The sequence below is a fragment of the Astatotilapia calliptera genome, chromosome 10 (genome assembly GCF_900246225.1).
Source record: "Astatotilapia calliptera chromosome 10, fAstCal1.2, whole genome shotgun sequence".
NCBI lineage: Eukaryota > Metazoa > Chordata > Actinopteri > Cichliformes > Cichlidae > Astatotilapia > Astatotilapia calliptera.
The window spans coordinates 5,506,333-5,533,040 of NC_039311.1; the positions used below are offsets into that span (position 1 = coordinate 5,506,333).

Genomic DNA, 26,708 nt, shown 5'->3' on the forward strand with positions numbered 1-26,708 from the left:
TTATTTTTTTACTTTGACTGAAAAATCTAAATTTCAAAGCTAATTGGCTAAATTTAAGAAAAGCACTGATTTTATTTAAAATTAATTGAAAATTTACAAATCTTTACACAGCTGGATTCAACCAGAGATATGAAGTACAGCAAACAAACAGACGTGCAAACCAGATGCTCATAAGCTTTGCCTTGTAACACATTTTTATTCCAGTTTCATGCATTCAAATGTACAGATTATCTTCAATTTGCAGCACCATGGCAATGGCACACAAGTATGTGGCGGGGCACTTGGAAATTGTAACTACTTAAAGTCATTGGAATTACTGCAAAATCTACACTAACCCTAACCCCAGTTTCAGTTCCACAAACCCAGATAGGTGGGTTAACTTGGAGAAGCATTTGTAAGTGGGACAGGGAAGCATCGAGTTCCCCAAGCCAACAGAGCTCTCCCAGTGGCATCTCTCCCAGCCAGCTCTTTAAAACAGCGCTGGAATCAGTGGGCTGAGTGTTGCACTGCAGTCCCGCTCGTGCAAGTCCTTGCCTCAAAGACAGTTTTTCTAGGCCTGATCAAAGCAGAAGACTTTTTTTGAACACTAGTTTCTCTGAGAGGGTTTTTGAGGTTTCTTGTTGTTTAAAACAGAAATAGCCAATACACGGAGCAACTGTTATTTCAGTTGTTATTTAAGTTAGATTTAATTTAGTGGTTTGGAAACAAAATTATTCTATTATTTATTCTACAAGCGAGGGCTGGATAAGGTGTCGATGATCAGTGAATACTTTTTAATACAAAGTAGACAAATCTGTGGGCGACTTGAGCCCCTTTTTAGATTTTTTAAAACATTTTTTTAAATCTTAGATACTCTTCCATTGATTTAGAGGAACAGATAATTTGTTTCCATGTTTTATCAGTCTGTTTATGAGGAACGTTTGTAAAACGGTGTACAGACTTGGCCTTTTAAACTCTAACAAGACAAACAATGAAGTGCTACATATATAAGAACTCTTTATCATTTGTTGCAAATTGCATGTAAAATGTTTCCTACTCTCAAGCTTATGTTGTATCTGACAGCTAAGCTCTGCTTTTTATCATTTGAATTTAACCTTAGCCCAATTTAATAGAAATATGTATCCCTTCAGTCAACTGTTTGTGTTCTCTCTTCTTTTTGGCGGTTACGCTTGCATTGTTCCGAAGGGTCGAAGTTGGATTGTGAAGCGCAGCTATGAGGATTTTCGTGTCCTGGACAAACACCTGCACCTCTGCATCTACGACCGACGCTTCTCACAGCTGCCTGAGCTGCCTCGATTGGACAGTCTGACTGATCAGTCTGAGGTATTGGAGCATCCAGGGACTGTGAGCAAAATCAGTGCCTTATTTTGATCAACACCCTCAAGGCTTATTATTTTTACATTATGTATGCAGAAACTGTAGATTTGTGGAAACCTGTATGGCTTAAATCCCAAAGTGATTTGTAGTCTTGCTGTTACAGACTTTTATCAGTATTCTGAGCCAGACTCAAGCTTAGATCAGAGAATAATAATAATAATAATAATGGATTGCATTTATATAGCGCTTTACAATTCCACTATTCATTCACTCTCACATTCCCACACTGGTGGAGGCAGCTACAGTTGTAGCCACAGCTGCCCTGGGGCAGACTGACAGAAGCGAGGCTGCCATATCGCACCATCGGCCCCTCTGGCCAACACCAGTAGGCAGCAGGTGAAGTGTCTTGCCCAAGGACACAACGACCGAGACTGTCCGAGCCGGGGCTCGAACCGGCGACCTTCTGGTTACAAGACGAACTGCCAACTCTTTGAGCCACGATCGCCCTTAGAATTCATTGTCATGAGGCATTAATATCGATAGTAGGAAGCCGTGGTTTACATGGTTTTTACATGACAGAACTTTGATCTCAAACATTCTGCTGATCAAAGTTTTACTGTTTTATAATGTCTCAATTTGGGGAATTGTGGTACCAGAAACTATAAAGCTAAATATCCCTTGTAACATTAGGTCAGAGCTAAAGTCATTTCAAGTTGTTTGTGTACTTTTATGCAGACCTCATCATTAGCTGGAAAATGTGCTGCCTTTGTGAACACATAGCAAAAGCAAGCAGACTTTAAACCATTAAAAGGGATCTTTAACTATAATGACTTGTTTTGGCAGCAGACTTTGAAATTTACTGTGTTTGTAATGAATTGTTGCACTAGTAAATGGCACTATTGTGAAGTAAATGTAATGACACTAACTGCTCTCTGTGTTTTTGTCCATGTTTAGTCAGTTTCCCAGATGTTGTTGGCTTACCTCTCCCGGCTCTCAGCAATTGCTGACAACAAGATCAATTGTGGGCCTGCCCTCACGTGGATGGAGGTAAATACACTTCCTGTAAAAGAATAATTTAACTAAAGGACTGCTGAAGTTACACATAACCATCTAGTATTTATTGATATAGATAAAGTAAATATTATCAGGGACTTCAAACATTCATAGGTATTAATTTATTCCTATCAATTGTAACTTAAGCCCTGCAGGTTGTCTTTGTACCCTTACACATTTTCAGTCTGGAAGCACCAATAGAAACATATTTAGTGCACTCTTATATTAGCATTTGTTAGCTGATGGCTGCTTCTGTTAACCTGACATGTAAGTTTTGGGTTTGTGTTTTCATCAGGTGGACAATAAGGGGAATCATCTGCTGGTTCACGAAGAATCGTCCATCAATGTTCCAGCGATTGCTGCTGCTCATGTCATAAAGCGCTACACAGCCCAGGCCTCAGACGAGCTGTCCTTTGAGGTGACGGTCACGCCTTTTTCCTTTTTAATAGAAACAGATCTGTAGCTTCAACCATGTCACATACATGAATGAGAGATGGGGGAACATGATGTACTTTCTGTTTTTGTCCACTGCACCCAGCTCTCACTTGTGACTCCTTGTAGCCGTTGCCATATAAAAGTCTGGGCAATGGCTTCCACAGAACCTGATGGTTGTGAATCATTCTGTTAATATCAGCTCCTTCACTAGCACACACAGAAGAGTGAGCTCCAGGAAGCTTGAGCCATCAAAGTGCTGTGGAGAACAGTTAGGTTACTGATGGGGCGAGGCATCACACACAAGCCTCAGCTTCATTAGCTTGCTGCCAGGAGAAAGTCCCTGATACAGAGATGATCCAAAGGTTGGCGATGAAACGTGTTTAGGCAGGTTAATATGGTTAATACTTGTTTTCCTTATAGCACTGCAACAAGGTGGTTCTTGCATCTGACTAAGATGCCTCCTGGGTGCTTTCTGTGTGAGGTGCCTACCAGGAGGAGGCCACAGATAGACCTAGGAGACATTAGAGAGATTCTATTGCTTGGTGGGAGGTGACGGCTGGGGAGAGGGAGGTCTGGGTTTCCCTGCATAGGCTGCTGCCCCTGCAACACCCCAGTTAAGCAGAAGATGTATGGATGTTGTCTTTAAAGGACAAATATACATATATGTAGAGAGTTGTCTCTGTGTCATTAGCTTCAGTAACTCAGTGTAGTCTATTGTTGCTTTGCTTTCATTTATCTCTGACTAACTGGTGTAACTTTGTATGATGTAAGATAAATCACGGTGGCGGGGTGTGTTCTGCGATGCCGTGCAGGGAAGGCGGACGCACCTGCACGGCATCTGCAATCATGCCCCGCCGACTTAAATATTGCACTGGGTCCTGTGTTTGGTGTTTATGCGTACGGCTGGCAGCAGGAGAGCTGCAGCCGTTGAGTGTACTGTTACAGCAACCGTGTGTGCGAGAAATAAAGTATGCTGCAAAGCATGTTTGGGTCTGCCATGGTCATTCACAATCACTTTTATTACAACAGCATGTGACTGCTCCCTCTCCAAAAGCTGTACTGGAGTTTCAAACTTTTTTTTAAAGCTGTATTAAATTGTGGAAATAAAGATTTCTACATGCTGATTCCCTAAACAGTAAAAAGTGACTGTCCAGTGACTTACACCTTAAAATTCTTAGTAGACCCATGCTGTGTTACTGAGGCAAAACCCCGATAGAGCTAACAGCTTATGAATGCTTGTTTTGTCGATGACTAGTATTAGCGCACACTCTCACTTACTCTGTGTCAAAATATGAGAGTGAATTCTTTACACCTATTTTTTAAACTGGCTTTGTAGCAGTTAATGTTACACAGATGGTGATACAAGAGGAAAACAAACTGAAACAGCAATAAAGATGCCTTCGGTCCAGATATTACCAGTAAATAAATATGAAAACTGAGTAGGTGTTTGTTTTTTTGTCTTTCAAGACAAGCTTTTCAGCTCTAAACAATCCTTACTAAATATGCACTTGTAAGAGGAAGTCAGCTTAGATGTATTGTCGTTTCAGTTATAACAATCATTGATGTCAGCTTGTTACTCTCTGCAGGTTGGCGACATCGTGTCTGTGATTGACATGCCCCCTAAAGAGGACACCACATGGTGGAGGGGCAAGCATGGTTTTCAGGTACGCTGCTCACAAAGCACATTGAAACAAACTCGCACGTTCTTTCCCTCTGGCTGTAAACTTTTGATATGACTTGTATTTGAGGTTTTCAAGGACAAGGAGCTTCTTTGTAAAGTAAACTTCAAATATTTAAGAGTCTGCTGAAAGGCAAAGGGAGATACAAATCCACCTTCATGTGAAGCTTTGGGGGAGATTACATGAGTTAATTCATATTCCTACGCTGTGTGCATATATAGTCAGTCATGTGCTGTTCATGGTTTTATCTTTTTTCATGACACTGCATGATTTTCTCTTGGTACTAAAAATATTGCATGTTTCGTGAAGAGAAGATAAAACCATGAACAGCACATGACTGAAGTTAAAGGAGCTGTGTGTAACCTGGCAGTCACAGCTGTTAGAAAACTGCAATGGACATTGTCAGAGTGTTTATATTGAGTCTAAGTTGACTGATGAGACAAAGCAACCAATGCTAGATACATGTTGTGTAGTTGGCTAACCCCGATATGTTGGCTGTTACTGTAAGAAGCAAGTATTAGCATGTATATTTACCTTGTGCAATTGATTTACTGATGCCTGAAATCAAGACTGTTTGATGTTACACAGAAGTTAGTACACAAGTAGGTATAATGCATTAGCTGTTAGCAAGCTAGCTAACTAGCATTAACACTAAGACTTAATTTTGCTAGTGGCAGAATTAGCTAGCTGTCTCTTAGCTGCAATGTAAGAATATATGTGATGCCATTCTTAGCATATATAATGTAAAGAATAACTTAGGCATTCCATTTTCAAATTACGTTGTATGCTAATATTCACATAAAGTAATTTAAAGAATTGATTTGCTAAGTAATCAAATGGAGCATACTATGGTGTTGTTAGCATAGCTGTTATTGGACACATGCTCATACTGTTAAAGGCCTATGTCATTCTACAAATGTCATTAAAACTTCATTAACTAAACAAACTGCTTCCATATTAATAGCATTTGGCTCCAGCTTCATGGATCCACTTAGCTCTTATTGGCTACTGAACTAATTGGCGTTATAAAGAGGGCATTGGCACATTCAAAATTTCTTAGTTTTCACTCACGGAAAGCACAAACCTGTTGGACAATATATACTAAAGAGCAGGCAATATTGTAAGAGGCATAAACACTATAAAAAGCAGTGCGGAGGTCCTGTTCAATTAATGGAGGTAAGGTACCAATCAGCTGCTGCTGCCCAAGTTAAAATACCTGTCAGTCAAAGTAGTCACAATACTAATGAAGTTAGTCAAAAAGCTTGCTTAATCACTATTTAACATGAATCCTATCAGTCTAAGAAAACACTTAAATCGGCAGTTGTATTTTGAAATGAAGGTCATCAATAACACAGGAGAACAGTATGCCCACTGTGTTTGTGTGTATGAAACTTTTACCCAGACAAGTGTATACAAAACACTCTGGGCAAGATTTGCTAAGTGGGTGTTCAGGTGTAAAGGAGGCCAGCATTCAAGCCAAACAGGGGGCTGCATTGGTGGTGCTTAACTGGTGAAACAGTGAAAATGATCTAGAAATTATTTCATTAATGCGCTTAAAAGAAGACACCAAAGCCCGATGTGGAAGTTTATAATACTAATTTTACAGCAGTTGCTTTTCCAGGTTTTTGATAGGTCACATCATTGGCTGGAAGATGTTGCCTTACGCCGAGCTCGGCCTTCTGCCTGACAAGTCTTTATTTTTGACAGATCCCCCAACATTATCACCCCCGCTGCTTCTCCTGACTGGCTCTGTCCAAATAAATGCAACACCCCAGGCAACAGTGGGTGCAGTGTGATAGTTTATGTCTATGAAAGGATCTGGAACAATCCCCACATACCCACATGTATAGTTTTTGCTTCCTGACCATAACCAGATCCTATTGTGATTACAGCGATGAGGAACTAATTGTTCCTCATTTAGTTTGAGAACCTATATTTTAAAGGTTATGTGATGTTGGTGAACAGTCCAGCCCTAGCAGGATGTTTACTGATCATTTATGTTTAACTAGCTACAAATAACTAGCTTCCTCTGGATTACAGAGTTTCTGAACACTTGAACACATGTAGGCTGGTCTATACTTATAGATGTTTTATATGAATGAGAGGTTCACTCAGTTTGTCACATTTGAACTTTGTTAACAGTAAAAGCAAAGTGAAACTCAAATCTAGGATGTCTTGGTAGAACTGATGGCTGATGACACCACCAGTAGGGGGCAGTTGATGATGCCAGAAGTGGCCTGTTTGTACCACTAATACTCCTGTGTTTTATTGTATAATGTAAACTTTAGGTAAAAATCCATAATGGGTAAAGAGCAGCCCCCCCCCCCCCAAAAAAAAAAAAAAAAAGATATGCAGAGTAAATGTCGAGTGAACAGTAAAACTCCCTTGGAGGATTTCAAACACCAGGTAGTGATGCAGGAAGGCAGGAGAGTGTGAGGAGAGGGAGGCATGTTAGTTTGCATGTCACAGCATAGGGTGTTGTGTGCTTTAACTAGCTTGCAAGCTTTGTTTCTTACTGTCCGCATTCTTTCAGATTTAAGAGCAACAAAACAGAGCTCATGGTTGTTGGTCTTACTTTTTTATCCTGTCACTGAATTGAAGCCTTCCTTCTCCTTTCCATCAGGGAATCTTATTTAGAATAGGCTACTGTGCCACTATGCCACATAGGCTACTGCAACATGTCCAAAACTCTGCTATCAGGGTTCTGACGCACATTTGACTGGTTTCCACAGTCTGGTCGTCCTGGGCTGGCCCACAGTAAAATCCTCAATGACAGTTTCTCTCGACATGGCATTCAGTCTTTGAAACTTCACTGCTCTGACACTGGGTGGCTTTTAATTCCTCTTTACAGGCTTTGTAGCTCTGTAAACTACAGTCACAATTTGGAACACAGTGACTATGTACAAATGGAGTGTTGATGTGCAATGAACTTGCAATTGTATTGTTTTTCTTTTACCCCCATCCGTAAAAGGCTGATGGGAGGATATTGTCGATAACTTGAACGAGGTGATGTAGGAGTTTCAAATTGATGCCTTAGGTGTACGTACGAGGAGGCTGAGGGATAGCACTGTCAGGTTGCTGGTTGGGATTGAATGGGCTCAATACATTTGAAAGTGAAAGTGAAATTCCTGCGAATAAGATAATCCTTTATTAGTCCCACACCTGGGAAATTTTGGGGAAATGGTGACGTGGTTTCTGCAGGATGCTGGTTTAATTGCAAGATACTATAGGTGCTCTGCAACCTCGCTTTTATGTTCAGTAAGAATACAGTGAGAATGCATCCAGCTGGAAACCAGCTGGTTCTAGTTCCTTTTTAACACTGACATGTGTAGATGAGTTTTGCTCAGTCTATCTGCATGTATAAAGTCAGAGTTAGGCCGCCATCGTTTGGAGAGAGTGCCACCCACCAGGTGACGTGTGCAATTGCCTTGTGATTGAAAGGATTCACCCAGAGGCTGAGCATGCAACACCCTTCGTTGTTGAATCCCATAACTGCTTCCAATTGGTCAGCAAATGCAGAAAAAAATCAGTGCAGTCATCAACCAACAAGGCAGTTTGCCATCCTGTTTTTAATCTGAGTGTGTCTGAGTCATAAACAGACCCTTTTGAATCCCACTTTTTCCAGACTGCCATGTAGTCTGACCTGCTAACATTATTTGCACTGTTTTGTTTTTTTTGTATCCTTGGGCAACCTGAATGTCTATTTTTGCTAATTAAAGTTAATGTGATCATATTCAAATGTAAAACCTGCTACAAACCTAAATGACCCACTGTAATGATTTTATCTGAGTTTTGCTTCAGTTTAGAAGGGAAGTGTTTATGTAACGTGATGACAAAATGGTAAAAATCAGCCATAAATCATATAACTGATATGGCAACCACTCCTTAACATCTCTACGCCCTTGGGTGCCATTATTGTCTTCTAAAATGTGATTGTCTTTCCTCCCACCTCTCTCTGTGCTGTAACTCTTTCCAGGTTGGCTTCTTCCCCAGTGAGTGTGTGGAGCTCATAAATGACAAAGTGCCACAGTCCATGACCAACTCAGTGCCAAAACCAGGTACTTATTCTCCTCTTAAACTATTAACAGGAAATGTGTTAGAAGGGCGTTATCACTGATGGCGGTTAATGTCTCACTGATATCGCTGAGGTTTCAGGAAAGAGTTCGATCTGTGGTGAGTGATTTGACTTTGGGTATATATTAGTGTGCATGCAGTGGTCTAACAGACTCTTTGGGTCAGTTTAATGATTTGGGTATTAAAAACAATAGATCCTTAGTGAATATTCTCACATTATTTGATCCTTTTACAATACAGCAGAGGAAAAAATATTTATTGGTAATATTATAGTTGATACTTTTAATCTAAAATGAAATGGAACAATAAGAACTCTGTTACAGACGTCTAATATATAAGCAGGTTATGATTTTACTGTGAAAGGAAGCCTGTAATTCTGACACATGATCAGCTGAAAGAGGCCTTTACTCATGATTTATTGACTCAGCCATATGCAAATCCTCTGCAAATAACTGCTAATCTATTGCTGTCCAGAGCAAACAGATAAGCTCTTTAGCACACTCCAGAGAGTGTCAAAGACAAGTGTATAACACAAACCCTCTCAGAATCAAAGAGAGCACTCGACAGTGTTTTTAGCGGCTTGAGCTAAACATTGTCATCAGAAATAGCTGCTCAGATCCTATTGCTGTAAGATGTCTTGAATAAATCCACATCACATGCTCCAAATTTAAACATTGATTCAACCACTATGACTCAGCGTCACAGCCAGCCCGCTGGCATTGGGTTGGGCAAGTGGAGCTGCTTTTCCAAACCATACCAAAGCCTCATTCTGGGGTCTCTATTAAGTGAGGACACAAGACAAAAGAAGAAATTGAAGAAAAATAAAGTTAAAGTAGAGAGGGTGGTTATTGCTTGTGGGCTTTCTGGAGCTTTTCGATGCCCATGTTATCTGATGTGCAGCTCAAGTATCAAGCATAATGTTGTTGATCCTTCCAGATTGTGACTAATACCAAATGGATCTTGTTGCAGTGCACACACAGCACTCTGTTCAGTCCGAGGCTAGACTGTGCCTGCTGTCCCACTCCCTTGCTTTTAAGAAATATCTCAATGCTTGTTGCTGTTTTTTGTTGTTTTTGTTTTTTGCATGAGCCCTATTTCTGATATCAGAGTATCTGCACGTGGTCAGGAACTTGATTTTGATATAGACACCAGATTTTCCTCTTATTGTTGATTAATTCTTCAATGATTGGGTTTCTGTTCAGTGTATGAGCTAAAGTAGGGCTGTTCGATATATATCGGATGACGATATGAAAACGTTCATATTACGCTATCGTTTGTTTCATGGTGTCGCAACATAAACTGTTTACAGCAAAATTTTATATTGTTTTGATGGTCACTGTAGTGCCTATATTAATTTCTTAAAGTTCTCTCTTTCTCTTAAATTTAAAATAACCACACTACGGACGGACAAGCGACTGTTTTTATGATTTGCTGTTAGCAACAATGACGGGAAACCCAGCGTGTGGCTCCGCAGTCCGCTTGTTTTTCCACATAAACCTTTCACAATAAAGCTGAAGATCCTGTTGAGATTTTTCAAAATAAACTGAAATGATGACAAACAGAAGGACCAGTCAAAACTAATCGAGGACCTAACGGTGCGTTCACACTGAACGCGATAGACGCGACCAGAGCTTCAGGTTTACATGTAAAGTCAATGAAGGAGCACGATGAAGCGCGACTGGGGGTCGCGCGAAACTTCAGAAGTAGATTTGCGTCGCGAAAATGCTTTTCTGCCTGATTCGCACAACCAAGTAGCTCAACTGATGCGTTTGAAGCGCAAAGTAAAATACGCGCTGCAGTTCGTGTGGTGCATTCTGTGCATTCGCGCTTATCGCATCTACCGCTCGAGTTGGAAAAATCTGAACTCCAGCATCAAGTCGCGCCGCGACAACCAATCAGCCTGGTGACGTGATGCTCTGACCCAGTTCAAAGGGTCCGGCCAAAGCCATTCATTCTAGCAATCAGTAGTTTTCTGATGAGGCAGAAACAATGTTCTTTTTTTTCCTCCTCCTTCTCCCTGAGGCTCTTCCACTTTAAGGGTCCTTTTTATTCCTGTCTCTCTGTAAATAGTTATATTTTATATATTTGCGTTTAATGTTTTTCTGTTTGAGCATCTTAATATTATTTCAAAACCATTTTTGTAATATAAGCAAAAAAGAGCCGTCAGGTGCTCAAAAGAAACCTTAGACTCAGATGTTAGAACAGGCTTTTCCCCGCAGCACGCCGTGTAATAAATACAAAGAAAAAGGCGGTCGTTACAACTTATGTCTAAAAATGTATGGTTTCACGCATCGGTCAAACCACTCGACTCCAGGTACACGACGCCCAGCTGAAAACACGCAAGTCAAGTTGCCTGAGATTCACAGAATTTACAGAAAATGTAACATTTTTGTGATACATATGGTTGTCGGGACGATAAATGTCTTATATCGGAATATGAGATTTTGGTCATATCGCACAGCCCTAAGCTGAAGTCTTTGTTTCCTGAAACCGTGCAGATGGCCAACTAGTATTTACAGGACACTAAACGAGAATATCTTGGCTCAGGAGTATTATTATAAGTCACAGATTAAAAAGTGGAATGTCTTTGTACATGTTTCAAAATGTGCATCGTTTGCTCTCCACTGTCTCAGTACATCATTAATGCTGTTGCTATCTCATTGCACATGGATGTACAGTAGTGTTGGCATGTGTTTTGATTTGTTGCATTTGACTGTGACTCCTCTGCTTCAGCCTCCCCCTGCTCTGGCCTGCCGCCTGCTTCTTGGAGTCTCTTTCCCCCCTGTGCGTGTTGGTATACACACTCCACCTGCCTCTCTGCTCACACCACCCTCTCTTGTTCACACGCACATACATATAGAAGTATTTTCACATTTACACTTTTTTTTTTTTTTTATGATTTTGTACATCACAAATTTGATGAGCATAAGTAAAGTTATAATCCTTAAGATTTTAGTCCTGTTTGATTTATTGGCACTAACAAGGTTTCATAAACTAGCTCCCCAAATTCTGCGGGCAGTAAACAAAAGAAATTGCTGTCATATTTATCTTCCATCACTAGAACCAGTTCAATAAAAACCACCCCATTATTCATCTAATCAAAAGTTGTTTTTGCTGACCTGCAGTCATTTCATTCCTTTTTTTTATGTGCCGCCCTAATACCTTTAGTGGCCCACCCCTATCAAAACATTCTGAAGGCACCCCTGGTTGATGGAGCAACAACACAAGCAAGAGTGGCCCACAGACTGGTTGTAATGCATGCTTTATACACTGCCTCCATCTGACAACAGAGCTCACTGCAGGCTGACGGGCAGACCCTGGAATGGGTCTGCCTGTGTTGTTGCTATGTTGTAATTTGTAGACTCTTCTCAAAGTCTACAAATTACACTTCCACTGGCTTACTAAACTCCCATCCACACTTGAATTTCCTTGATTAGATAAAGACCTGGTCCAGAGTTCCGTGATCCGGACCACATTGGTCCTCCCGAATCCAAAGTTTGGCTAACAGATGGACTGTCCTCTCTAGTACTCTGGCATAGAGCTTCCTAGGGAGGCTGAGGAGTGTTATCCTTGTGTAGTTGGAGCACACACCCCAGTTCCTCTTCTTAAGGATGACGATCACTACTCCAGTCTTCCACAGGCACTGCCCAAGATGTCCACCTGATATTGCAGTGGCGTGTCGGCTAACACGGCCCTGTAACACCCAAGGTCTTAAGGAACAGGGTGACTCTACACTCCAGGGGCTCACCCACCCAGAGGTTATAGGAGGTTATAGAGTGATAGCAGAGTTGCCCCTGTACTACACAGTTTGTGAGTAGAGCACTGCTTTGCCTTTCTTGAGTCAGTTTTGGCAGATGGAAAGTCTTGTTCAGTGGGCTCACCAAACTTTTACTACAAAAGAGTTTTTAGATCAGCTACTGCAAAAACCGCATTTTGCTCGGCCTGCCTTCAAGTTGATGGCTCCACTGTCTACAGTCTGCTTATAGGACAGCACAACAGTATCCGAACACTTTGCAGCGCCTCCTTCAACAATGAGGGTGTGAAACATGAATGTATTATGGCCTGACTGATTAATGGATTGATTCTTATATAGCTTTTTACAACATGCCACATTCACCCATTCACACAAGCACTTTTTTCTATGCTTTTAAGTGCTTTCTAACTAACACATACTTAGGGTTAGCATCTTGCCCAAGGATATTTGGCATGCAGGGGATCGAACCACCAACCTTCCAGTCAGCCTGCTGAGCCTGATGACCTGCTCTACCTCCTGAGCTACAGCCAGCTCATTGGGATGACGGGGATGATGTCAAAGTTCTACTGGAGGTGGAAATTGAGATAAGAGCCTGGGACACTCCTGGGACACTCCCAGAACACCCTCACAATACGTTTGGGTGCGCCAGACCTAATTAGCATTCTCTCCCACCACCTGTTCCATCACATCACTGGGTAGTGATCAGTTGGCAACATATAACAACAATAACTGAACACCACTTGGGTTCAACTCAATCTGGCCATTCATCCTGCCCTTACAGGTCTCACTGTCGTTGTGTAGGTGAGCATTGATGTCTCTTAGTAGGACAATGACATCAGTTGGAGCACCCTTCAGCACCACACCCAGCAACTCCAAGTAGGCTGGGCACTCTGAACTGTTGTTCAGTCCATAACTGCCGATGACATTCAGGACGTATTGCTCACCGAGGGCAACTCCATTCTGACCAGACTCCCCTCCAGCCCCTCATGGGGGCTGCACTTGGAAAGACTGTTTCCACAGCCCCCCGCCCTTGACCATCACCCAAGCCACATTGTACCTGACCACTTTACTGTGATAAGGTGGTGAGGGGTATGCATGCTTCTCTCAGGCAAATTTGAAAAGAAATTAAAGAAGCCACTTCTTGTTCATAGCTGTTTGTGTGTGCATCTGCAAGCCATTACCTCATGTGTAGGTATGTAATTTAAAAAAAAGATGTGAGTTCATAAAAATCCTAAGGATTATAACTTCAAAGTTAAACTGAACTTCTTTCACTTTTTTAAATTCATGTAGTTTTTTTCATTCAGTATTCATTTTCATTCAGTACTACAACTATAATTATGTGTTCTGTTACCTGCTCTTTTAAAGTGTCATTTCCTCAGTTTTCCAAAGTGCACAGTTGATCTGCTCTCTAACTTGAAGTGCTTCTCTCCCTTTGCTGATTCTCTCATGTCTCCATCATCCATCCATCCATCCAAATGTCTGTTGGCCCATCTGTCCATCGGGATGCATGCAGACTTGGAGATGGAGAGTGTAATACAGGACAGTGCATGGGTGGCCGACCCGCTAAACCACTACAGCATAAGTTCAGGTAGACCAAAAAAAGCAATCAAAAACCCCCTTGGTGTGTTGCACAACCACCACCTGCTAACCAAAAATTAACTCTTCTCCTTTGAGTGATGTGTTTGCACTGTGTCGCCTTGTTAGGACTAGTCCTAGTGTGCCTGTCACAGTACACTTGTTAACACACGCTGTTATTTCTTGTGCACTTTTTTGGTGTTGCTCTTTTAAACCTTTTCTTTGACCTTTAACACAGTCTTTCCTCCACACTCTGACGGTGGACCATCTGATTGTAAATTATCGGTAAAGCCACAATAGTGTGGAAGTGTGGAGGTTTTTGCAGTGTTTGTTTATAGTTTTCTTCACTTGACTCGGCACATTATTATCTTTGTTTTGAAAACATCTGTCAAATGCAAATAAGTCATGTTTCCATTTAAATTTGTTACACTTCTTTCTTTCACTCCAAAGTCCTTATTACTATGTGGATATTTTATGGGTGTGTTTAAATATGTCACATTGTATCATCTGTCTGTAAAAGAAAATAGCATTGCTTAATATATTTAAGTTTGGCAAATAGATTTGGGGGGTAAGTGAACAGTCTTCCCCCTCCAGCCCCTGTTCTTTTCACTGCCATGGCCTCTTTAGGTGTATGTAAATCAGTCTAGGGGTGAGCCAGGTTACTCATTGTTGCTGAATATCCTGTCTGGATGAGGGCCAGCTGTTTGTGTGCGTCTGTTTGGTCAAAGCTGTAAGGCCATGGCAGGGTACCGTGGTGCTAGGTCCCAGCCAGCCTTGATTTATTTAATCCTTTCACAATGTGAAGGCCTGTAAACCCATCCATTGAGCTTTAAGCTTTGTCCTGCAACAGTAAGAATCTGTCTCCCTCTCCATGGTGACTGAAAGAGCACATTCCTGCAGGGAGCCACACAACATTGGAAAAATATGCCTCCGCTGCCCAGATCAACGCAGTTCACCACTAACCTTTGCCGCTTCCCAGTAAAATGATGGAAATTGTTAACACACTGTGCTGTTCCAGTTAAAATAAAGACCATACAAGCTAGGAGCTATTAATCCCTCATACCGTGTGCTCGCCCTGTGTTGCAGTGGAAACTGGGATCAAACTGTACTAGCTTCATGGTAAAGGGGGAAAAAAAGAGTTGTGAACTTTCAATAAACAAGGAAGGTTCGACTTCTTTTCTCCCCAGACAACCCATAAGACCTACCAGTTACTGACCCAGATGCACCCCCCCATCCCCCTCCTCAGTGCAGGCTTCATCATGTCTGGGGACCAGTGATTTGGGCAGCTGTGAGCATATATGAGCCAAGACAGCTGCTTATGTGAGGGAAATGAGGAGAGAATGTGTGAGACAGAGTTAGATTTGTCTCCTGTTCCAAAGGATCTCAGATCATTTCCTGGTGCTGTGAGACTGTCCAAGGTCTGCGTAATGTGTTTATCTGCAGCGTCAATGAGACGCTGTTGTTGTAAACTGCACCTTTGTATGGGTGGTGCCTTGGATTACGTACTAACAAGTCAGGTTATGCTGTAAACTGACTGTGCGTGTAAGGAAGGTCATTGCATCAGTGACACAGAAAACATTTGCTAATAGAGATCCTTACTTGTTAGACTTCTTTCACACTTCAGTGCACTGCAACATTATTTTGACACACACAAGCCTCATTAAAGAAATACATTTCTCATGATAACTGTGTGACTAAAAAACATAGAGGCATGTATCCAAACTGTAAGAATTAATATTTACTACCGTGTTTATGTTTCAGACAGCATGGTGTTCTTCTCCTGTCCAGTTAACTTGGCATCCTTGTACTTCTGGCATTCCAGAAGTCAAATGGATTATTCATGTCCATGCAAAATACCAGCTGTGTGATGCTTAGTGTAGCACAAAGTTCTCATCCTGTTATATGGTACAAGATAGCAGGGCAGAAATTTACTACTTCCTGTCTGCAAGATCTATGAGGAGACAGATAAGCTAAAGTCTCAGTTGAGTTGTACATATTAAGTGAAAGTTCTTCATGTGTAATGTAAATATTTTTACTTTCTCATCCCATTTTAAGCTGTTTGGTGGTTAAAGTGCCTTTTAAAACACATACATTGGAAGTGGAAGACACAAGCTGAACAGCTCATTTGAGCCAGCTTTTAATAGCCTGGAAGGTTCAGGTGAGCTGCATTAGCTGAAGACCCCCCATGTCATCCAGTTATTACTAAGACTACACCAAGACTTCCTTCCTTCCTTCCTTGTATATTGATTTCAGTGTAAATATTAATAGCACTCAGGAAGGTGGAAGCAGTCTCAAACCACATAAAAGTATTACAAATTTCATTTTTTAAATCTATGAACTGCGTTTTCTGAATCTCACTGCATGTGTGGCTGCTGCTCTGTAGGTGTTCTGTCATGTGTTTTGTCCTAAAGGTCAAAGCGCCATGCTCACTGTGTCTTGTTTATTCAGCCCCATGGCTTCTATTAGAGGTCCTTCTCGTAGGAAGTTCAGAAAGAAAGTGGTAAAGGCCTCTGCTCTGTACGCAAGAGGTTGCAAAACTAAATGTTCTACAGAAAAAAGTTCCTCCAGTAATTTTAAACTGGTAACACTGATGAGTATACAGAATGCCACTGCTAAATTTGAATGATTTAAAGTAGGTAAACAACATAAAATAGTGGTAAATAGTGGTAAATGCCTACCTACTGTAAGGTAGTGTTGGCAGCTTCTGATACTGGGAACTTCAAAGGGGAGGACACTTTGTTGGAGATGCTCAGAAAAACTCAAACATCTGATACACGAAATTAGAAGCTACTGTATCTTTTTAAAGCTCAGCAGATGAGTAACTTCCCTCTGAACTGTTGTGTGCAGGCGTGTTCATAAGGGGAAAAAACAAATGAATGGGAATGCATTGCAAAGAACTAGTGTATACTTCAGTTCAGGGCTTGAGTGAACGTACTGTAATTATCCAAGGAAATGTGTCTGTAATTCATTAAATATGCATCAGCTTAAAGCAGTCACTTGCAGTGAATCGGGCTGCCTGGAGTCTTGTGATCTTGGGTTAGCAACAGTTAGTTAAATAATAGTTTTGTTTTGACTCCGAGTGTTTGTTTGCTGAGGGACTGAGCTAGTTAATGAAATAACAAGATAATGCTTTCAGGGGGTCTTTAGGGGGCAGAGTTGACATAACGTCATGGCTAAGCTAAATACTTACAGGGTTTTTTAACCACACTTAAAGTGTTAGAGTGTCTTTTTGAGGTCAGTCGGCCAGAGGCACTGGGCAAGTTGGTCTTGTGTGTCTGGTTTGATTGTGTCAGGCTGGGAGGTCTCTGAAATGATCCTGGTGGGAGAGGGGGGGTAAGAACGAGAAGTCATTTTGGAATTTGCTTCAGCTCAACCATTTATGTACCAGCATAGTCTCTCAAATGCACCCAATCCCCCCTCAGTAAAAAGAAAACAACAACAAAAACTAATTACCGAGTTATTGGGGTTTTTTTAAATTACCTTTGAAGGTCTTGAATATTACGAAGAATAAAACTAGGGATGCTGCTTGTTAGGAGTGTGTCGTATGAAGTAGCATTTTCCACTGTGCAAGCACCTCTTGCCTGCTTTGACGCCGGTGTTGCCTTCAATGCTGTTACAAGTATCGGGTATTTAGCGCAGTTCAAAGGCCGTATTTAAGGGAAATTGACTTTAAGGCTTTAGTACAGGTGGCTACAATCACCTACATGACATGAGGTCTAATCAGTCATCAAAGTAGCTTAAATCTTTTGTTCCAAGTTAACAAAATTATTAATAATTAATAAAAATTCGTTATTTTTGTCCGAAACAACCGGTGAAAGCTACGAAAGCCCATGTGTCCGGGAGCATTTGAAGGCATCAGCGGCGTGGTCGTAAACCGATAGGCTGCAGCTGTATTCGGACTCTGACAGAGCGAGAAAATAAAGTCTGCGGTGTTTCACTGCTCTCCAGCCTTAAACTTTAAACTTTTAATGTCTTGGTTGACGAGACCTCGGTGCTTTTAGAGGAGTTTTCACCGTCGTTTTGTACAGGTGCGACTTTAGCGAAAGAAAAAGCCAAGTTGTACTTTGGACTTTGGAAAAACTGTCATAACGCTTCTAGGCAGGTCCAGTGATATGGAACAGAGGTAAGGAAATGCGTTTGATTTGTTTCGAGTTCACATCGTGGAGCTAACCTTTATTCGGAAACTTTCGGGGTTTCCTCTCGTTTTTTATATAGATTAAGGGATTTGGATGACGTAAGGCTAATCCTGGGTTTTAAAGAAATTAGGGGAGAAATTTTGTGCTGTATGACTCCGTATTTTTCCAGTTCCTCTCTCTTTAATTGTGTTAAGTGTGTTAGGTTCTAGTAACGTATAATTACATAGTAAATGTTCGTGTAATGTCATCTTACATCTCTGAACTTGCACTTCAGGGAAGCTTTGCGTCAGCGTTTGAAATATGTGGTTTATAGGATGTCGACGTGTTATCTGGTTAAACATTTAGCGGCAGATGATTACTCAGAACCAAAGACAGCTCAGTCCTCTATCGCTGGAATTTGAATATTCACTGAGCGAGCACTTTATTAGCAACACGTGTGCAGTTTACACCAATGCAGCTTTGTCATAAATTCAGTTTTGCAAAGCTCCGACACTTTCAGATATTATGCTGTTGTTGGAAAAGTGCTATTACTTTCATCGTTGACATGTTTAGTGGTGGTGTAGTGAGCTGTATAATGCTGGAAACTGTGCGTATAATTCTAAAGCAGGATTAGAAAAATAAACGTTTGAAATTAGCGTTTTATAAAGGTGTGAAGAAATCGGAGCATTTAATAATTAAATAAAATAACAGTGAAGAAAAGTGGTCTTAGAAAAGATTGGGTACAATACTCGGGCAGCCCTGAGCCCACATATTACAAACTCTGGCTGCATCACCACCTGCAAATATAGAATAAAAACACTTTCTGTCAGTCAGAACATACAGCAGCATGTAAGAATATCAGATGTTTGCCTATATACATTATTATTAAGGACAAACTGCACAGAATGTTAGGAAATAAATACATTGCATTTACTTATTTATTTTATTTATTTTCGGGTTGAAACAATAATTGCTTGGCCAAACAGAACCCAGCTAAATCCACCCCTCTGTTCCCTCTTCCCTCCCCATGAGATGAAACAATGAGGCACTTTGCTCCTGATACCATTGCACTTGGGCCTTCTGTCCAAAAGGGTCACTATCACTCACCATTGCCTTGTAATAGGCACATATTGCTCTGTTGTGCACAGTGAACAGGCATGCAGAAACACCAACATGTGATTTGTTAATAGCTGGAAGCACAGCATCTTCTCCTGTTATGTTGCATTAGTTTTACAAGTAATGCAGACATTTTCTCTGCAGTAGTTGCCTTTCAGTGGACAAATGTCCCTTTTTCATACAGTTAATGTAATTTTCTGGCGGTTCCTCCTGGTATAATACGAGCTTTTCAAGACACAATGAAAGCAGTGTGTGTGTTTGTATTTTCTGGCGCTGCTTTGATGAGTTGGTGCACAGTGCTAACTTGGGAATTCGCAGACGTTTACAGATACTTTTGGTGGCCTGTGAAGATTTGACTTTAAGACGAATACACTAATATGTAAACCAATATATTTTTGGCACATCTGTGAAACAAATTTCAGCTGGAAACTTTATTCTCAGAGCACGTAGATGTTTGAATCTGATGATCTACACGGAGTGCTAAAGAGGAGGGGCCAGTGTCTGAATTCCCCACCATTCCACTCTCTCGGGGATCCTAGCTAACGCAATAATAGCATCCTGACGCCCCAGTGAGCTGTATCCACACTTGTCAATGGTTGTGTATCCAGTGAACATTAATACAGAGTTGTTATATTAAATGTCTCAGGCTTGAGTGTGCTGCCGGGCAGTGCTCTGTCTGGAAGCAGTAGCACTCTAGCATTGCTCTGAAGCTGCACTCTTCCCCCAATCTGTGTCCTGTGCAAAGCTCCCTGCTAATTAAAAAGAATGAGGTGGTCTGTTTTGGGTTTGAGAGCATTAAGGAAGCTTGATGTTTGCTATTATGTTGCTAATTGTTCCTACAATTATGCTTGGCCTCCTTTTTTGCCTAGTCCAGCCTGTCACAGCCTCTTGGGGAAAGAGCTCGTCACAGTTACAGTCTGTTAAGGGCAGTAACTGAAACCTGTCAGTCACCCTGGGACATTATAACCATCCTCTTCTGTGTTTAGCTTTGTCATATCTGTTGTGGAAGCAAGATTCAGTCATGGACTCTCATGATTTCTTCGTGTCTGTCAGTCGTTGCATATGCTCGCTGGATCTCAGGCATGGTTTTGTCAAATCAGAGTGAACAGAGATGTGATCAAAAGAGAGGCATCGCAGCAAAGAAGGTCATAGAAATATAACTTCCAAGGAGGGCAAGGTTGCTTTACGTGCAGTTTTTCATGTTCTCCTGAATTTAAAGTTAATGTAGATCATGCCTTAAAACTTAAATAAGAACCCAGAGGGGCTGGGGGTGGCTGCAACGTTGCAAGGCCTGTAGCAGAATTGTCATCAGATATTGATGTCATCTGAGTTTGAGTTGAGCTGTTTCCTTACTTTGAAATTATTACAATTGCAGCTCACAATTCAAACTTTACTTCATGGGGAGGATCTATTGAAATAATGTCCAGCGGCATCATGGGCAATGTAGGATACAGCATTGGTGCTTTTTTGTTTCATACATAGTAATAACTCATGCTAGAGTCATAACAACTTGGAACGTAATATTTAAAAGCTCTTGTGCACCCCAACTTGTGATTATTTATTTGTCAATTTATATAAATGACCACCCAATTCAGTCTCCACCCCCAGACGTTGGTGTAATAAGCCAAGGCTGCGCGGTCAGAGAAGAGAATGGAAACTAATAACAAAAATAAGAAATCCAGGACATCCACCTATGCCTGGAGCAGTAAAGGAAATGGAAGTGCATACCACTTTCTCAAGAAGCAGATGCTCTGATGTTGTTACTGTGGTGCAACAAAGGTGCTAGGATAAGGTATAAGCTATCTGAAACATGTAATGAAATGTTAATGTCCTTTTTTATGTTGATGGTCTGAAGCATTATTTGAGACAAGCTGTCATGTTCACAGTTGTGAGTGGTGAGAAACTTGTTGTGAGTGCGGCTTCAGTTTTTCTTTGGTTTTAAAAATGTTCCCGTTGGGACACCCAGTCGCTGGTCTACCCCCTTAGGTGCCACGAGCTACAAATCGTGTAATTAATGTCAGCGAGAGTTTTTTTTAAAGCCTACATCAGTCCCACTATCGTTAAACTAAAAGCCTTTTAACCAGCTGGATTTCAGCTCCAGTGCCGAGCACGCTCAGCCCCCGGGCTGTCATCTCCTTTGACAGTGAGCAGATGGGAGTCTCTGTCCGTCCTCCAGAGAATCATGGTTGTTTTTGCACTTCTTTCTCAGGTCTTACAGAACGTTGGAGTTGTTTAAAGAGGAACGTGTCATTGTAAACCTGCACAGTTACAAACAAACAAACAAACAAACAAACAAACAAACCAAAACATACTTGAGGCCCTTTTTGATGTCTCAACAGAAAGTCAACTGTGCTGTCTCAGCGGTTTTGTGTGTGGGCATGGCAGCAGAAGGAATCTCTCCCTGAGGGGTAAACTGTAGCCCTGCTTTCTCCTGAAATGGAGCGATCAGTTCTTAATTCAGAGCTGATTGTGCTCCTTCATTAAAATGCTTCTCTACAGACAGTGTTCAACGTTTTGTTGCACACAGTTTATCTGATTGGAGTAGGAAGCCCTTAGCTGACAACGATTCAGCGTCAGTGAACACAAATTGACAGGATTGGTAGCATGTTGTGGAGTAGTTGGACTGATGGTACTGAGAGTCGGTACCAGTGAAACACTTCCTCTTTGCGCCCCCCGTGTGCACCATAAAATCCATTAAGCTCAAAAGTAACTTTCCTTTCCCACCAGCTTGTTAGTTTTTACTGTCAGCTGGATGTTTGCGTCTAAATGTACTCAGCGGACCGTCAATTAAGTCAGCGTAGTTTGCAGTTTGCCTCAATAGTGTGTTTTTAATATGCAGAAGAGGCAGCTTCTAATCCGTTTTCACCTAATAGTTTCTTGACAAGTGGCTCTCGCTCGGTGGCTGCTTATTTTTAAATGATGTATACAACAGGACATCTTTGAGTTCATCTCTATCAAGGCAACCTAAAGTCTTCACAACGTCTGTTAATCAAACGGCTGCTCAGATATTGTTACTGTCTTAACATCATCTTCCAAACGTGGCTCTTTCACTCGGGCTGTTTCGTTTCTGGCGATTGAGATCGGTAAGCAGTGGCCTACTTTTAGTTGGACTGCAGCGGTAGCAGAACGCAGTCTGGCAACAGGCAGCAAAGAGAAGCCTCATTTTTAAAAAGATTTGGCATCTATTTAATGGAATTTGCAACTCGTACATTTCTTCCAGTCTGGAGATAACAGAAATCTGATATGAAGGTAAAATAAATATAAATCAGTGAAACACATGAGGAGTGTAAGGGCTGTGATCGTGACTGCATTTAGAACGGGTTGAAGGAATGTGTCCTGGAACACAAGTTTTTTTTTAAAACTGATGCGACACATCAGTTTTTCCACTCAGGCAAGAGTCAGTTGGAAGATATATATAAGTTCCAGATGTTGCTTTCACTTCAAGAAGTCAGTGATCAGTAGATACTATAGGTGTTAGATGATTTCCTCATACTTTCACTGGTTCTTACTGCTTGTTATTCTCAATCAACGCAGTCTGTGTCAGATTTCAGTAGCATGGATGATCAGTTCTCCAAGTTAAAGAGAAAAAAATAACTTTCAGGGTGACAGAAAGTCAAACAAGTAGTTAGTGTGAAGGGTTGGAAGGTATAATGATCAAAAAGAGGCAACTTAAAAAACAAAACAATAATAAGTAAAGAACGTCTTGACTGAAGTGGTTGATACAAGCTGAGAGCAGACCGCTGACGTCTGTGAGGGCAGACACACAAAAGATTAGACATGGTTTCATTCTCTGTGATGACTCAGGCTTAACTCTGAAGCTTTCCAGTGTGGTGGAGGTACACAGAAGGGCAGCTGATAATGCTTTAAGAGTTTTAAAGTGATCCGTGGCTAGACGATATAATGTGAAAATGAAAAACGTTCCCAGTAAGGAAATCACAGCATTACCCATCGTCTTTTTTAGGATCGACACAGACCCAGTTTTAGGTTTTAAATGCATAAGAGTGCCTCTTAAATGTTATATTAAATAAAAAGCTCTGGCAGATATTATGACCTTTGTGTCGTTGGGGTTGGTTCCGACCCCGTTATAATAGAAGACAATTAGGGCTAAAACTGAAATCATAAACACACTCTGAGCTCACTAACACTGTTAGAGAGAAGTTAGGGGCTTCTCTCCTTCCCTGAACAAACGGCGCCCTTTATCCCTACTGCTTCCCTGGAAAAGTCCAGACGGACAGTTACAGGGCTCCGCGTTCTTCAGGTTGTTTTTACAGACACCATCGCTGTTGTTTCAATATTGTTCACAACAAAACGTTTGAAAAAATAATTTTTTTTGCCCTTTTCTTAGAGTAAATATGTTTAAGTCTAAACAGACCCATAACACCACGGATGTTACTATAGTTAATATTTACATAAAAAATAAATAAAACAAATATATTTTAGAGATGTTTTCTAATACTCCTCAGTAATAGTAAGATATTATAACAACCTTTTTTAAAACATTGAAAATGAGAGGGTAAACTGTAACAAAAGCCCCGGGGGCCATAAGAAAAATAATAAAAACATACTTTTTATGGTTAAGGTAGCTTAACGAGGTAACCAGTAGGTGACAATCAAACTGGATGATGAACCCTGTTTTAAGGGTTTTTTGTTTTTTTTTGGTGACCCATTAACATAAGAGATGGTAGCAGAAAGCTAACATAAGAGGAAGGTGAAGTTTATTGAATACCCACTCTGCTCTTTGAATGACTGACACAGTGCACCAGTATACCATTATGCTTCTGTGAGCGGTGAATGGAAACATGCTGGAGTTTTTGTGCATTTTGTTTTTTCCATGTTGTTGTGAACTAAATGCACATTTAAAGGACATTTGAAGCTTTCATGAAGCAAGTCTACACAACTGTGTCAAGTAAAGTGACCAGAGAGTGTAAAACGACTCATCCTAGCAGTCAAGAATTCTGTCCTCCCAAACAGGCAGCTTATCTTATTCACTGGATAGCGTTTCCACGTCTCTTCAAAGTAGCGAAAACAAATGGTGTGTAATTTAAGGAGCTTATGGATTTTCTCAGACTATCTGATTGATATGGGGGGGGTGTATCTTCTCTTGAATAGATGCTCATGGATGTGAGGGACTCCTTTGTAATTGCCAGGAAGGCGGTATTTTAGAATGAAGACGTTGCTTAAGGAAATTACAGATGCATAAAAGAGGAGTTTCCGTTACAATGAAGCTGAAATTCACAATGGGACAACCTGAAGCGATCTTGGGGGTTTAGTTGTAGTGCATGGATGCATCTTGTGGGAAATCTGAGCCTTCACGTATTGCTGTGTGAGGGATCTAAAATGTGTCCTTCCTTTCCTCCCTCCCTGATTCCTCAGTGTCTAAAAAGCACGGGAAGCTGATCACCTTCTTGCGCTCCTTCATGAAGTCCAGGCCCACCAAGCAGAAGCTGAAGCAGAGAGGCATCCTCCGGGAGAGGGTGTTTGGCTGTGACCTGGGAGAACACCTCCTCAACTCGGGACATGATGGTGAGTGACAGAGCATTACAAAACTGCAGCGTTTGAAACCGTTAATGATATCAGTAGTCAATCGCATAATTGTGGCTAAAAAAAAGCTTTTTTGCTCTTCAAATATTGGAATTTTAATGGAAATTACAGTCCAAATGTCTGTGCACAGAGTGGTTACATGTTGAGCGGTTATGTAGCTTACTCTGACAGCCTACGTAAAACCTTTCATTTTCTAGATTAGGATACTGCACTGGTAAGCATTCTTGTCATCTATCTTACTTTTCCAGTTTGCTTGGAGAGTTTAGAGGCTGGGTCGCCTTAGCTGTCGTTGTTGAAGTTGGTCCAGAGCCCTTTTTTTTGCCCGTTGGCCGACACTCTGTCCTGCTGGAGACACTTTGTCCCGCTGTAGCCATGGTAGCCACGCTGTAGCCTTGGCTTTTAGGAGTGGATGCTGTGACATCCACGTGAATGCCAGGTCCCGAGGTTTCCCGGAAGAACACTGCAGCATAACCAGATTATTATTCACTTCACCTGTTATCTTACAGTTGTTTGAATGGCGTCCGCCTCATACGGCATGCAAATATGAGCTTGTAGCTCATCTGGTTGCACTGAAGATGTTTGCTGTATTGAAAGTCCATCTGCAGCCTGGTATCTGGCTATAATGGTCATAATGGTGGCCTGATTACACCCTAACATCAGCTCTGACCGGCTTAATAATACTGCTCTGTTGTTGAGCACTGATCAGTAACTTAATTTTAGTTCAGCTTAAAAGCCCATTTGTTCAGGTTAATGGATGACATTGCATGTGTGGACGTGCAGGATTCTCATTTGGCCAGCACATTTGTTTACAGCGATCACAGTTCAAACCATGTAATAGTATAGTCGCCTATCAGTGGGTGCTCTGTCACACATTTGTGGGTGAAGGAGCTGGACTGACCTCTGGAAATCCTGCCCTACCTTGTAAGGGGAGACGTGAGGTCTCAGTCACATGGTGCTCGGTCAGACAGTTAAGGTGTTTACTTGTGAGGAAGACCCCAGAACAACTGCTTCTGCAGAACGGACACCTTAAAGAACAGCCTGGATAAATTTTGATTCTGCAACTGTTTAGTTTTGATGAAGTCATTTTGTTTCTGAGTCCAAAGAAAAAATATTACGAAGGTTCCAAAATAAAACTGTAATTTTTGGAAAAGCTGTATTAAAAATTCCTTGCTACTGTTAACAGCACTTGGGAAATACTTAAAACAATTAAAAAAAATAACATTTTCATAGGGGGGCTAATAATTTTGTCGTCATCTGTAAAAGGCACATGAATTCTACTTATCTTGCCTTGGAAGTGCCTTAAACCTGCGTTCTTTCTGTCATCATGTTGTGACTCCTCCGATTCTAAAATACAGTATGATTGTACAGACGTCTGTAGGAAACAGCGCTTGCTCCCAGCACAACATAAAGATTCATTGTAGCCCTTCTTGTAATTTGTATGCCATCTTTCAAAACCCAGCTCATGTGATACATCCGTGAGTAAGGGATAAAGGGTTTTCACTTCTGGTTGAACACAGGCCAGGTTAACAGTTTAAAGTGCTTTTAAAAGATGAGGAAACAGTCTAGTGATTTCCACATTTAAACACATGCTGTGCATCTTTGTGGAAAGAGATACTTGTAACAAGTTCTTCCCACTCGGTCCTCTCCTGTGCGGTAGAATATCCGCTTGTTTGTTCACATTGAATGAATGGCCTTATTTTCTCTCTGGCTACATGTGGAATTTGAACAGCTGCTTCAGCAAGTGTCCCACTCTGTCAATCTAAAATGATGTGTGAGCTGTGGGGAGGCCTCCTCGTACATATACACACTGTCCTTATCTTCCATAGACACGCTCACATAGACGAATAACATGTCTGTATTATGCATAGCTCCTGAAGGAGAATGAGGAGACACTAAGCTTTTTCGTGATTTTAGCGGTCTACCACACAATCACTGGCTCGGTGATTGGTTGCCTCACACGCTGACAGTTTCCTTACAGACTGCCTGCATCAAAACAGAAAATGTTTTAAGGCAACCTAACAGTACCAGGTCAAGAAATGCATGATTCAG

General features: G+C 41.3%; 1 protein-coding gene across 4 annotated transcripts in view; it reads left to right on the top strand.

Moving 5' to 3' along the window:
* Positions 1-26,708, top strand: part of arhgap32b (Rho GTPase activating protein 32b) — a 121,430-nt gene that overhangs the window by 85,800 nt on the left and 8,922 nt on the right. The window contains exons 7-14 of one of the 4 annotated variants that reach the window (XM_026182996.1): positions 1,186-1,323; positions 2,272-2,364; positions 2,666-2,788; positions 4,392-4,469; positions 8,461-8,542; positions 11,292-11,342; positions 13,826-13,900; positions 24,492-24,641. In XM_026182996.1, coding sequence (XP_026038781.1) covers positions 1,186-1,323; positions 2,272-2,364; positions 2,666-2,788; positions 4,392-4,469; positions 8,461-8,542; positions 11,292-11,342; positions 13,826-13,900; positions 24,492-24,641 — 790 coding nt within the window. Of the gene's footprint in view, positions 1-1,185; positions 1,324-2,271; positions 2,365-2,665; positions 2,789-4,391; positions 4,470-8,460; positions 8,543-11,291; positions 11,343-13,825; positions 13,901-15,255; positions 18,011-24,491; positions 24,642-26,708 lie in introns of those variants that run through there. The other 3 variants (XM_026182997.1, XM_026182998.1, XM_026182999.1) reach the window with 3 other exon arrangements.